The sequence below is a fragment of the Camelus ferus genome, chromosome 6, assembly GCF_009834535.1.
Source record: "Camelus ferus isolate YT-003-E chromosome 6, BCGSAC_Cfer_1.0, whole genome shotgun sequence".
Classification (NCBI taxonomy): domain Eukaryota; kingdom Metazoa; phylum Chordata; class Mammalia; order Artiodactyla; family Camelidae; genus Camelus; species Camelus ferus.
Window position 1 is genome coordinate 2,977,421 of NC_045701.1, and position 13,977 is coordinate 2,991,397.

The following is a 13,977-nucleotide window of genomic DNA, read 5'->3' on the forward strand; positions in this document are numbered from 1 at the left end:
GAAAGAAAGGAAAGGAGGAAGGGAGGGGAGGAAGGAAGGATCCAGAAGCAAGCCACTGGGGAGTAGTAGGGTAGCTTACAAAGATGTCAGGAACCCAGACTCCTTCTATCTTGTTGTTCTGCCATCCTCAGCACGTAGCTTCCACCTCTGGTAAAAGATAGCTGCTTGAGCTCCAGCCATCTTGCCCACAGTTCTCATCCATAATCCACATTACCCTTCAATGGGGAGGAACAGGCAAATAAAGACACGCATTTCCACCTACCATTGGTCATAATGTAGTCACATGGCCATACCCAGCTGTGCAGGTGGCCACAAGCCCAGTTGAAACTGAGCTTCTAAGGAAGAAGAGAATTGATACTGAAGGCCTAGCTGCCTACTACAGAACGATCATCAGGGAGGTGGCACTTAAGATGAATCTTGCAGGCAGGATAGGATTTCTGCAGCTGGACATGAGGGTCAGGGGAATTCTGGGAGGGAACAGCTGGAGTGAAGGCGCAGAGGAAGAAAGTGGTGTGTGGGTGAGGTAGGTTTACGTGGTGATCTCTAGAATTCAGATTTTATTCTGAGGCAACAGGGAGCCATTGAGGATGTTTGAGAGGGCACAACAATGCCTCGAAGAGAGCTGTGCTTTAGAGAGCTCAGGCTGTAGGAAGCAGGTGGAGGATGGATTGCAGGGGAAGTGAGAGGTGGGTGCTCAGTGAATGCTCACACGAAGTCCTAAAGGATCGTGCAGCTTGGTGGAGGAAACCAGCCCTTCCTCCAAGGACCAAGGACCGACTCCTCCAGGAGGGGCTGGGACCCAAATCCTACAAGTGACTCAAAGTGGAAATACCACAGGAGCTCAGTGGAAGAGAGCACCTTGTGGACCCAGAAGGTCCACCCAGGAGGAGGGGACTGAGCTGAGGGACAAGGAACAGGCTGGATTTGGAGAGACAGAGGAAACAGGTGGAAAGGGACAGACATTCGGAATGGTCCTCTAGCCGTCTGCCTGCAGACAGACCTGCCCCCCTGCACCTGTCCCTCTCCCTCCCGCTCTAAGTGGTCTCTGCACTCGTGGCTGTGGGGTCAGTGATGCTGACAAAGGTGTGGGAATGGAACGCAGAGGCTGTGGGGCAGTGCAGGGAGCCCTAGACTGAGAGTGCAGGAGGGGGATTCCCAGCCTGACCACTTCTGTCCGTGAGCCCTAAGTCAAGTGACGCTGCCCCTCTGGGCCTCAGCCTGTTCCTGTCAGGGCATCTATAATAGAGCTTCTGAAAGAATGCGGCTCTGGGCACAAGACAGGGAGCTCACTGACGTGGAACCGGAGAAGGGTGATGGGGATGCTGAGGTGGGCGGTTCCCACCCAGATCCGTGCCCCCAGGGTAGCCATGGCTGCGGCCTGGGAACTTCTCGGGTGCGGCTGTGGGGGTGGTCTGAGGAGTACAGGTGGGAGGGTGGGTGCCAGGCTGTCCTGTGCCCACAGTGTGTGCTGGAGGGCACTTTGGGCAGGACTGTGCCCAGCTCTGCTCCTGTGCCAACAACGGGACCTGCAGCCCCATCGATGGCTCCTGCCAGTGCTTCCCTGGGTGGATTGGCAAGGACTGCTCACAGGGTAAGCTGCTGCCCCCCTGGGAATGTCCCCTAGGAACCCCCTATCCTGGGTCAGGCCCAGAAACACTCACTCCCTGAAACACCCAGAACCTCTCTGCCCCTGATGCTTTCACCTCCCAGGGCTGAAGTCTCCTTCTGCAGATAGGAATGCCCACCTGGGTTCCACTCAGTCTCTACAGCTAACATGATGAATTATTAGGACTGATCACTGGCATTATGAACTGCTAGTATTAAAGATACGGACATTATTGGTAGTATCATGAACACTATTACTGCTGGGTGTTAATACTCCTCACACCTGAGCAAGGAGTAGCCCCAAAGTTGGATGGGGAGGAAGAGGGAGCAGGGAAGTGAGGTAAAGCCAGGGCAGTCACTTCAGAGGAGTGAGGACGTTCTCCCGGTGACTCATGTGAATGACGTCCTGGGCATCACAGGCCTGGACAGGGCATTGTAGGGGCTGTTCCTGTAAGATGCACCCAATCTGATACGGAGGTGACAGGGACACCCATCCCCACCAGTCTAAGGGTAGAGACCCAACCTCTGCCCTGTGGAGGTCTTGGCTGATGGGTAAGACCCAGCCAGTATCCGTGGGTAGGTCCCAGGTAGATGGCGCGGCCTGAAGGCACTTCTGTTCTGATGGAGGAGACAGGGATGCCACCCGCAGGGAGCTCACTAGCTGAAAGAGGAGAGTCCCTACCCTGGGAAGGTCCCCATATTTGCGGGGAAGTTAGCACACACAGTATTTGCACCATAAACCACAGTGTTTACAGTTTACCTCACACACGCCCACATGCTCCAGATCACAGTCTCCTGAGACGGAAGGTTCAGAAGCCCTGAGAGCTGGGAGAGTGGGCAGAGAATCTGGGCTAAATGGGAATCTGGGTGACTGGGCCAAGAGGTGAGTGGAAGAATTCTGGGAACGGTGGCTAAGGCCCTCTGAAAGCCAGGAAATGCCACCCGGGCACATCCTGGCGTCTTGGCTCTGACATGCCCTCCCCCTTCCTCTCCCTCCCTTTCCGTCTGCCCCTCTCTGCCTTGCCCCCACCCTCTGCGTCCCACCCACCCCCAGCTTGCCCACCTGGGTTCTGGGGCCCCGCCTGCTTCCACACATGCAGCTGCCACAACGGGGCGAGCTGTAGCGCCGAGGATGGGGCCTGCCACTGCACCCCTGGTTGGACCGGACTCTTCTGCACGCAGCGTAAGCCCCGCCTCCCAGCCTTCCAGCTATTTGGAATCCCATGCTGCGGCCTGCTGGCTGCCGTGGGCATCGTCTGAGCCTGTGGTGGAGGGAGGGAGGAAGTGGAGCCCAGGGCTGGGAGCTAACCACCCTCCCTCTCACCCCTGGGACCGAGAAGCCTGGCTATATTCAGGGGATTGATGGACCCAAAGTCCTAGAAGGTCAGGGCTGTGAGGTGCCCCAGCGATCACCAAGACCAGACTCTCCTTGGACAGGAGGCCCAGAAATGGCTGCACAGCAAGGAGGCACCAGCCTGGCCTTTGGTTCCAAGGCACCTTGTCCAAAGGACTCCCCACCCCACCCCCTACCCCTACAGTGTGAGGGCTCAGAGCAGGGAGACATTACGGTGCAGGGCCTCACTAGTCCTCATCCTGTGTTCAGAGAAAAGGGGGGGCTGGACACAGGTTGGGTCCCAGCTGCACCTCCGCAGTTGCCCCCACCCTGTTTCTCCAGGCTGCCCAGCAGCATTTTATGGGAAGGACTGTGGGCGCGTGTGCCAGTGTCAGAACGGCGCCAGCTGTGACCACATCAGCGGCAAGTGCACCTGCCGCACGGGCTTCACCGGGCGACACTGTGAGCAGAGTAAGCTGTCCCGACCCCTGATCCTGGGTGTCAATGCCAGCCCTCAGCCTCCTGCAGGGAAGGCCTCCCCCTTCTAGGTCCACCCATCAGGGCCCTGCATCCCCTGCTCCCTTGATTTTCAGAGCAACTCCCAAGGAGAAAAACGTTAGGTCAGGTCTCCGTTGGGTTTTGAAGAGTTTCCTCCTCCAGTTGGGGTCGGGATGGGGGATGTTAAGGCAGAGGCCTGGGGTGGGTGGGGGGGTAGTGAGGGAGTAGAGGGAGGTAGATCTTGTTTGATTCTTCTTTGAAGACCCTGGCATGTGGAGGATGCTGCGTAAATATGAGTCAGGTGAGGAGGTAGGGTGGGTGTCCCAACTCAGGGCTATAGGTGTTCTGTCTACTCCAAGTATTAAACAGAGAAATAGGCTTTATTCTGAGGCAGAACGAATCGTCACAGCTGCCCACATATGGGATGGGAGGGGTAGAGAGTGGGTGCACCTCACAGTTTACTCCAGCTCTTCCTCATGCTACACAGGATGTGCCCCAGGAACCTTTGGCTACGGGTGTCAGCAGCTATGTGAGTGCATGAACAATGCCACCTGTGACCACGTCACGGGCACCTGCTACTGCAGCTCTGGATTCAAAGGGATCAGATGTGACCAAGGTAATACACAGACGGCAGGGTCCCTGAGGGAAGGGGGCTGTGCAAAGGGCCCCATGGACGCAGGCTCTAGGGAGATTCCAACGGGACCAACTGAATTTTATGAAGACACTTTGTGACATCCCTTTATTCACATTTGGGAGGAGAGGGAATGGAGTGGGGGGGGGGAGGCTCCAGGCACTGGAGAGGCAGGTGGAACAGGCAGCCTCCTAGGCACAGCTTCGCTGTTCTCATCCTTGGCAAGTTTTGTGAGCCACGCAAGGGTAACCGCAAGCTAGTGCTGTGGAAAGGTCAGCAGACCGGGCTGGGAGATCTACCGAATCCTGGTTCTGCCATGACCTGCTAGGTGTCCTTGGGCAGGTCATTTCCTTTGGCTGGACTCGTTACTCCACATGCAAAGCGGGCAGACCCAAGGGGCTCAACCAGGAGCCCAGGGCTCCAGGCAGACAAGACTCCATAGTGCGGTCGTGAGGGCCAGGCTGAGATGTGAGTAAAGGACTCAGCACAGTGCTTGGCGCACAGTGAGCGCCCGATGAGCGGTTTCTGCTGTTGGTTCTAGGAGGTGGGGGGTGAGGGACAGCCCACACATGTATCATCGAGAGGGGCTTTACGAGCAGCAGTCCTGGGCACCCTGGTACAGCACTCACAGCTTTCGTTGCCAGTCTGTCATATGGCGCTCACAGTGGGATCACTGTCCCCATGTTACAGGCTGAGGCTCTGAATCACACAGCTGGTAGGCAGGGCGAAGGGCCATGTCCAATTTTTCCTGACTCCTGAGAAACACATCTCTCCCAGTTACTGGTTGTGTGATTTGGGCCAGGTACCTAAACTTTTGGTGACTCAGTTTCCTCAGCTATGAAAGGGAAATAATTAAATAGTCTTTATTTCTTATAGGACTTATAAATAGCCCTTATAGGGCTGCTAGGAAGCTATTTGCAAATGAATTAATATCTATAACTCATTCTTAGACTAGAGTGAAATACTCAACAAACATTCATTATGTTGTCTCCCATCCATGACCACATTTGCTCCTCGTCAGACCTGGGACTTCACCCTCTTTAGGCAGTTGAGGACAGGCACGTGAGGGCTGGGATCGCACAGAGACTGGAGGACAGGGCCAAGGCCAGAACGTGGGTCTGCTCCCCAGGCTGAGGAGACCTGGAGAGCAAGCAGGCCTGCTCCAGGCTCAGCCCCTCCCTCCGCCCGCAGCTGCCCTCATGATGGAGGAGCTGAATCCCTACACCAAGATCAGCCCAGCGCTGGGTGCGGAGCGGCACTCGGTGGGGGCCGTCACGGGCATCGTCCTCCTGCTGGTCCTCATTGTGGTGTTGCTGGGCCTGTTCGCCTGGCGCCGGCGGCGCCAGAAAGAGAAGGGCCGGGACCTGGCTCCCCGTGTCTCCTACACACCTGCCATGAGGATGACCAGCACTGACTACTCCCTCTCAGGTAAGGGCTGCGCCCCCAGCGTGCCCCCTCCCGTCCCTCCACACACCCCCCAGGAGGAGCTGCATGGTATTCCTGGGACACCCGGGTTTCCTGGTGAAGGGCATGCCTGCAGGGCTGGCTGCGGGGGCTGGCTGCTGGGACTCCCCTACAGAGGTAATAGGGGTGGGGAGCAGGGGCTTACTTCGGGAAGGTAGATGAGGGTCTACGCCTACACGTGGGGGTCTCATTTCTGGGGCGCTCAGCTCTGCACAGCTATGGTTCGGCGCCTCCTTCCACTGCCCAGAGCCCCCGATCCTTCTCCCCAGGCTTCAGCCGCAGGAGCACCCACACTTAGCAGTCACTTTAAGAGCTCCGGGAACCTCTCCCAGTCCGATGCCTGTGTCACATCAGGAAACCGGCCTTGGGGCCCAGTGTCCAGGCCCTGTCCCATTTTTTTGCTTCCTTGGTGAAGGCCTCAGAGCAGCCCTCCCTCCCAGTTCTCACAGTTGGGAGGGACCTAATCAAACAGTGGAAGGGCACAGTGCCTGACTAGGGACAGTCTGAACATTTGGACAGTGTCCCTCGGACCAGGCCTGCTGGAACCCAGTGCGACCACAAATGTGGTTAACAACTCCAGTGGGCATTTATTCTACCTGGGAGTCTGAGGTGGGTGGGGACGGGGCTCTTGGGCCACATCCTTCCTCTCCCCTGAACCCTGCACTGCTGCCTTAGAAATAAGGCTTTTTGCTTCACATTTCATTAAGCAGAAGAGGTCAAAATGCTCTGAAACTGCCCAAAGGAGGCTAGGCCGACAGCTCTGTCTAGCTGGCTCCATAGCTCACGGCTGACTTGCAGCCTCCTGCACCTTGGACTTAGAAAACCAAGATCATGTCAGCCCGTTCTTGCTAAGTGTTGCCTACCACCGCCCAGCTCTGTGCTAGTGCTGCGGGGCAGATGGGCAGCCCGGGTGCAGACCCTGCCTTCAGGGTTCCTGGCCTGCACGCCTCCCTGGGTTTCAGCCAAAGCATCTCCCCTGATGAAATCCCAAAGCTCACAGAGAAGACTTGGGGGTTTTCTTCTTCTGTGACTCTAACAAGCAAGGCTGGCCGGGTTTCCCCACGCCATTCCACCAGAATTCCCCAGCCCAGGGCGGAGATCCTGGAATCTGCAGGAGGGCAGGGCTGGGGCCAAGAGGAGTGGGATTCTCTTTACAGCCTCACTACCGGGGTCCGAACCTGGGGGAGGCGGGAGAGTCTCAGCACAGCCCGACACAATGGCTTGGGGGTATCTTAGGCTGTCAAACCAACACTTCTCCTTTGGTACCACCTCCACACTGGCAAGCCCAACCTGCACCCTGCATGCTGCAAGGAGGGCCACACAGGGAAAGGGGCAAATCAGGCTCAAGAGAGTCCCAGGGGAGTAGTGGATGGCAGGAAGCTTGGGGGATGGGGACTTGGCTGCCCCTCTTTGCAGAACACTCTCAAAGCAGCCCAAGCATTCATTTGGGGGTTGTCTCATGCTGGGGGCAGGGGTATGATGGTATGTGGCACCTTGTTCTCTTCCCAGATTTGTCTCAAAGTAGCAGCCACGCCCAGTGCTTTTCCAATTCCAGCTACCACGCACTGGCGTGCGGGGGGCCTGCCACCAGCCAGGCCAGCACTCTGGACAGGAACAGCCCCACCAAGGTACCGGGCCCCTGACTCCCCAGCCCCCATTCACTGTCTTCCCACTGAGCCCTCACCTCTGCCCAGGAAGAAACTGCACCATCACAGCCCCACCCGGGGTCTGTATGGAACCAACTGCCAATACAATAAACATAGCCTGTGATCCCATGCAGACATGTGAAGCGTGTAACCGGAGGCCAGCAGGTTAGATGGAGCCAACAAGTGCCATGTGAGCAGCAGACCGCACACGTAACCAACCCACAGGACCACTCAGCATTGACACATACACCCACACCCTGCATGTCACCGAGCCATGTGATCATCATGTAATCACGTGTAGACTTCCGGTCACACATAATCATCTAACTGCTTCTGCCACAGAGTAACACATGGGATCAAAACACCACACCACCAGGAGGGGTAAACCGGGAGCTTGGGATTGGCAGATACAGACTGCTACGCACACAACAGATACACAACAGGGTCTTACTGTACAGCCCCGGGAACCATGTTCAGTGACTTGTGGTGACCTGGAATGAAAAAGAATATGGATGTGTGCACATGTATATATAGATATACACACAAAACTGCATCACTGTGCTGTACACTGGAAACTAACACAACGCTGTAAGTCAACTATACTTCAATTTAAAAAATGGGGGAAAAAACCCACCACGCCGCCCACCACGCTGCATTACGAGGTGTGCAGTCAGCACAGCAGTGTCACCGCTGTTACCGAGGGGCCACCTGTTCCCTTTACGGCTGCGCATGCCACGTTATCAGTGCACACCCGTAACCATTTATTGTTATCAGAACCAGCACAAGGGACGTGGAACGCAAACATCTGCCACAGCCAGTGTTCCCATTAACAGTGAGTCCTGCAGGCCTTCAAGGCAGGTGTGCACCACCTCAGACAGGGCCTTCCCTCACAGCTCCCAGCCTAACACTGGCCGATGGCAGGATGTCCTCTCAGTCACGGGCTCTTGGGCAATGATGTCTCAGCACTCAGGTGTAGGGTGCCCCCCGATGTGGTAGGACTCATAATGGGCAGAGTGAGAGGTTTAGAAATGAGGAACAGTCCCAAGGACCACAAGGTCAGCGGGCCCGCTGACACCCACCTTAGTATTTACACACTCACACACGGGACCTTGCTTGGGGGCAAGGCGCAGCCCCAGGACCCCTGACTTCCTGTAACGTCCATCCTGGGCAAGGAACACGGACAGGAGCGTCGTTTTCGGCCTCCAGGCCTCAGCTCTAGGGATCCTTTCTCCCTCTCTGCCCCAGAGGAAATGTCCATCAGTCCACAGACCTGCCTGCTGCCAGACTTGGTGGCGATGTGCCCTGAACCCCCTAACAACAATAACACAGACACCATACGGGCCCAAGGGCCACCAGTGAAGCCAGCACCCGAAGGCCACTCTTCAGGAGCTCTCATCCTCAGGGCACCCTGAGCTCCACATGCAGTCTGTGGCCATCAGCCCCACACCCAGCTTCCCAGGTTTAGGCTTACCTGAGGAGCTAAGGGAACGGATTCCAGGAGTTCCCCAGGAGGTCCTTTATGAACTAGAGCCATGTTATCCAGGCTACAAAAGGTTAGAGGCAAAGGATGCCAGGGGTGAGAGTAAAAGTCCCTTGTGGCCATGTTATTCTTGGTCACCAGCCACCCTCTTTCACTCAGTAAGGGGCTGGACTTACTCCAGAGTAGCCCACTGGTGACCCTCTGGCTCACCTAACCCCAGGGGCCAAAAGTGGCTCTGTGTGGTCAGGTACAGGTACCCCTCTGCCCAGCAGATGGGGCATTTACAGCAGAGGCAGGCAGCTCTGACGACATGGAAAAGACATGGGTCTAGGAGCTAAGACCTGAGCTGTAGACCCAGCTCTGCCATCAACTCCATGTGTGCCCATGTGCAGGGCTCACAAGCAGGACTCAGGTCCCAACTCTGAAATGACGACAACCATCCTTGCCTCATGAAGGGTGGCTATGGGAATGCAGCAAGAGGAAGGGTTACACCATAAGCACACCCTACCCTGAAGCTTTCCCTTGGTCACACGAAAGGGAGACACTCATACTCAGCTCAGGTGGCAGAGGTGACAGGGATGTGACAGTGTGACAGGCAGCCTCAGCACCTCCCTCTGTGCTGGAGATGACCTCATGTTGCTGCTAGGCGCTCCCAGCGCCCTGTCTCCTGCCCCCACCCAGCTGACCTGCTTCCCCCAGCTTGCCTCAAGCTAGTTCTGGCAGACAACAGAAATGAATCAATCAGTCCCAAAGCCTGTGGAAGGAGATCTCTGTCCTGGGTATAAGTAAGCCGCCGCCGCCTCCTCCCCGCCGCCCCCCACAGGGGTGGGTGCTCGAGGCTGGGCAAAGCAAAGTGGGGCAGGGGCATCTCAAGGGCACTAAGTATTAACTCGCTCTCCTACTCTCCAAACAGCTCAGTAACAAGTCCCTTGACAGAGACATGGCAGGCTGGACCCCCTACGGCTATGTGAACGTGTTAGGTCAGTAGTGGTTTGAGTCTGGTCCTCCGCCATCGTGTCCCATCCTCTTCTCCTTCTCCCATATTGACAGGGCCCTGTCCCAGCTGCAAGGGAGACAGTGAGTAGAGGAATCTTGAGCATGGTTCCCCCCAGGGAGAAGGGGTGTGGGGAGGAAGCCCAAGCCCCTATTTCAGTTCTCACAAGCAAATGAAGCCCAGCACGCCTTTCATCCCTGTATTAGGGGATAGGGAGAAGGTGGCTATGACTCAGGGACTACCAGGGAGAGAGCTAGGGCCCAGATGTGGGGATTCCAGATGGAGGCAAAAGATGCACTCACCACCTGGGAAACGGACCCCTGCCTGAGCCAGGCCCTACCAAGGTGCCCCTTTCAAGGGTTTCTTCCTTCTGCCCCACTGCCCTCACGGACACCAATTCCTGTGGGGGATGGGGGTGGGGATGAGGGTGAGGGGTGGGGAATGAGGGGTAGCAACGCCAGTGGCCTCAGCTCTACCAAATCCCCCTTGCCCTTCTGGCCCTAGCTCCTTTGGATGCTACATATAGAAGCCCTAATTCCTTCCAGCTTGCCCCACACTGACCTTTCTGCCCCCGGCCCCTTGTACTCTGCACCCTGCTGCCCCCGCCATACCAGGGCCCTGGGAATAATGGCTCCTCCCTGTCATTCCTCTCACTAGACTCCCATTTCCAGATCAGTGCCCTGGAAGCCAGGTACCCGCCCGAGGACTTCTACATTGAACTTAGACACTTCAGCCACCCCGCTGAGCTACACTCACCAGGTTAGACTCCCAGCCCTACCCACTACCCCTTGGGCCCCCGAGGCTGTCATATCAGACCAGACCCAGCACCTGCCCTAACCCCCGTTCCTATCCCTTGACCCACCCCGATGGTCCCAGAACTCTCCCTGTTGAGCCCCGCTCCCTCCAGCATGATTAATTTACAAGCCCAATTCCCCACCTGAAGAAGGAAACCTGTCTGGATCCCCCTCGATCACTCCTCCTCCTATCATGGTCAGTGGATATGGACAAACCGCAACTGGTATTACGTGAAGGGAACACAACATAACTGTACTCTCCACAGACCACAGGATACAACCCAAAAGCATCGAGAGATGACCTGGGGATGGCATGGATATGGATGACAGAGTTGGCTCTTGGCCAAAAAGCTCTATGTCCCCTAGGAGAGAGACCCCCAGATCATAGGGTGGGGCTGCCCAACAGGGCTCTAGAGAGGCTGAGGCAGGGTGTGTCAGCTGACATCCTCTGTGCTCGTATATTAGGCGCAAACCTGGTAGCTGGGGAAAGATCCAAAGAGGAGACTTGGAAGTTAGTCCTGCTAGGGAAGGATGGGGGTAGGAGTTACAGAAGTAGGTGCCGTAGCTATGAGTGCAGTGAATGAACAGAGAATTCGGCCTTGATACAAAGTAGCCCTGGCCCTAGAGGGCACACTGACAACCTGGGCCTGAATTCAGGCTCTAGCTGGTTTCCACAGCTCAAGTGAAACGCAGCTCTTCCAACCCCTGCGGGTCCCTGGGTCCAGTAGCACTGAGAAGAGTGAAGGGTCTGAATTCATCTACCTGTTAAGCAGCCATGGGCTGCCGAAACCCTGGGCTTATACCCAGGAGGCTGTGCTCTTGGCTGTGAACCCCCTAAGCAGTGCCGAGGGCATTCAGTAACTCCACCAAATACAACCCCACTATACACACACACACACACACTCACGACCACCACCCTGTACCTCTTCCACGTGGGAGCATCCTCTGGGCTCAGCTCAGATTTCTCCCTGCTTTGCGATCTCACTCGTCAGCCACTGTAGCCAGAGCCTCACCACACACTGTCATTTTTTTGGCTTACACTCCGGCAGGCTGGCAGCCGATGGGAGAGAATACTTGGGGACATCTGGGTTCTAGCTGCAACTCAACTTCTCACTTAAGTGTGGCCTCAGACAAATCACTGCCCTGCTTTGAGCCTACTTCCTGCTCTATAAAAAGGAGCAAAGTTAACAACAGCCTAGTCTTGCTCCCTCAGGGAGGGCAAAGGAAGCCCTGGTCTGGTATAAAGTGCTGAACTGGTGCCAGGGGCACAGATGGTCACAGTCACATACCTAGGCCCTTCAGAGGAAGAGCAGACTTGAGAAAAACTTGGACCTGGTTCTGCTCTATCACTCAGTGATGTGTGGAAGGCCGGGAGATAGGAATAGACTCCTGCAAATTCAACTAAAGAACTCTTATTATACCGAGGAGGTACGAGGAAGTGTCTAAACAGCCATGGGTTGTTGGGCTTCAGTGCCAGAAACTGGGAAGAGTCAGGTGGAGTCAAACTGTACTTTAGTAAGCGCTTGCTGCATGCCTTGCCTGATACTGCATCCTCAGTTAAAAGCTGGGGGTGGGGGGTGGGGCTTTGTAAGCCCAAGTCATTACTGTCCCAAACTAAAAATGTCAGATAATTTCTTTTCTGGGATGACTAGCAGCAAAGAACCTGAGCTTGGTCCCTGAAGCTTTATGTCCTTCCTGCCTCTGGCTGTGAAGCTCAGGACCATGCGTTGTGGGAGCCTAGGATGAAGTGTTTCAGCCGAAAGGGAAAAAAGAAATCCTTGGGACTGAAAAACACTGGTAATATTGTTCAAAGACAACTCTCAACTATTTGCAAATGGTCCTTTCCAAAAAACCCCAGGCAGGACAGCGGGGGTAGATAACTAAGAGAGCTGACGGTGGATGGGAATGATTACCCATCCTACAGAGATGACTGAAAAAATCAAGAACCTCAGCTGCCAGTCCACCTCCCTCTGGCTCCCCTCAGCTGAGCTTCGGATCCAGAAGGGAGGAGTTGGGACCAGAGCTAAGAGGTGAGAAACAGTCTTCAACCCCATTCCTAAATCCAGCAGAACTGGAATTTGGAATGTCACAAACCCATCCCCCAAGCTAAGAACTGGTTCTGATTCATTCTGTATCCTGTACGTTTGGAGCCTGAACTTCACCCACAGTGACTGTAGGTGGCACCAGTACTGCCTTTGATCACCTCCTGGAAGAAACTCCCTCAGAGTGAAGGTTGAAGAACAGGATTGCTAAACATGCCAGGGGGAGCCGTAGCTCACCACTAATGCTTAGGAGCTTTTAAGGAATTCCTGTATGGTCGAAATGATTTAGAGTAGATTAAGCCCAGAAGAATTTTCTAGCATTAAAGAACTGTGTATTTCCGGGGTAGGGGAGAAAGTGAAATAAAGCAAGAACACATGCAGCTTAAGTAAACCTCACTCACAGCATATTTTTTTTCCTTATACTATTTTTATGCAGGTGCTTGTGGAATGGATAGACGTCAGAACACATACATTATGGACAAAGGCTTCAAAGGTAGAGTATCCAATCCTGACGTCCCATTAGAAAGGGCTTAGCAAGATAAAGAGGACAGATCTGAAATGGCCAGGAATTCTACCAGAGACAAACAGAGCATCTCTTCCCCCACCCACCAAAATAGTTAAAGACCACAGGACCTGGGGCTGCTGGGTAGCTCTGCCCATGGGGAGCAATCATAATAATGATGATTTCATCTTTTGATTTCAGTTGCACCTGCTTAGCAAACGCTTGTGGGCTTTTTTATACATGCCAACTAAACGTCTTCGGAAATGTAAAACACCATTATCCAACGAATTAGTACCAGTTAAATTGATTATAAAATCTGAAATAAAGTCAATCTACCTGCCCCAGAGGGCTCCTGTCATTGCGCTGGTGAGGAACACCAACCTGCACCTGCTGGCTTCTGGGGCATGAGGAATGAAAATGATACCTAATGTTAATATTGTATGACGCTCCACCCTGACGAGATCTCTATCCCAGAGAGCGAGGAAGCCAGGACTAATCCCTAACACACGGGAACTGTAAGACGGATCATCCTTTTAGGAAGCGTACAGGTGAAACCAAAGGTGAAAGGTCAGGTCCTGTCCTGGGCTAGGCCCTAGGTTTAAATGACATAACATGTGAAACAGGTGGCTTTGAAAATTATGTCACTTATTAACTGTGACCAACCTCTCCAAGGCCCAGTTTCCTCTCCTGCAAGGTTGGGATAATCATCCCTGTCCTGTGGTCTAAAAGGTTATCCTGTGTCTGATAAAATCACAGGGGGGAGCTGTTTTTGCATATTGTAAAGGGTTGTACTAATGTAACAGAGCTGTCCTTTTGTCTCTGAGGTCTGTTTAAAAGAGTCTCAGCCAAACTGAAAGATACGAGTGGTATCAACAACCCCAGTAGGTATCCTAAATCTAGCTGTGCACCAGAACTGCCTGGAGAGTGCCTCAGGGTATCCTCATGCAGCAAGTCACCCAACTGACACTTAGGAACCACTGGTCTAGAC

General features: G+C 54.6%; 1 protein-coding gene across 9 annotated transcripts in view; it reads left to right on the forward strand.

The window, feature by feature from the left end:
• MEGF11 (multiple EGF like domains 11) overlaps positions 1-13,977 on the forward strand; it is a 332,393-nt gene that overhangs the window by 312,016 nt on the left and 6,400 nt on the right. Inside the window, exons 16-25 of one of the 9 annotated variants that reach the window (XR_004320356.1) lie at positions 1,463-1,591; positions 2,660-2,788; positions 3,281-3,409; positions 3,924-4,052; positions 5,259-5,495; positions 7,041-7,159; positions 9,571-9,637; positions 10,323-10,410; positions 12,924-12,980; positions 13,191-13,265. Coding sequence is in view for 7 of the 9 variants with exons in the window: in XM_032480911.1 (XP_032336802.1) it covers positions 1,463-1,591; positions 2,660-2,788; positions 3,281-3,409; positions 3,924-4,052; positions 5,259-5,495; positions 7,041-7,159; positions 9,571-9,637; positions 10,309-10,410; positions 12,924-12,980; positions 13,191-13,204 (1,112 nt within the window). In the remaining 2 variants the exon portion in view is untranslated. The other 8 variants (XM_032480911.1, XR_004320355.1, XM_032480910.1 and 5 more) reach the window with 8 other exon arrangements.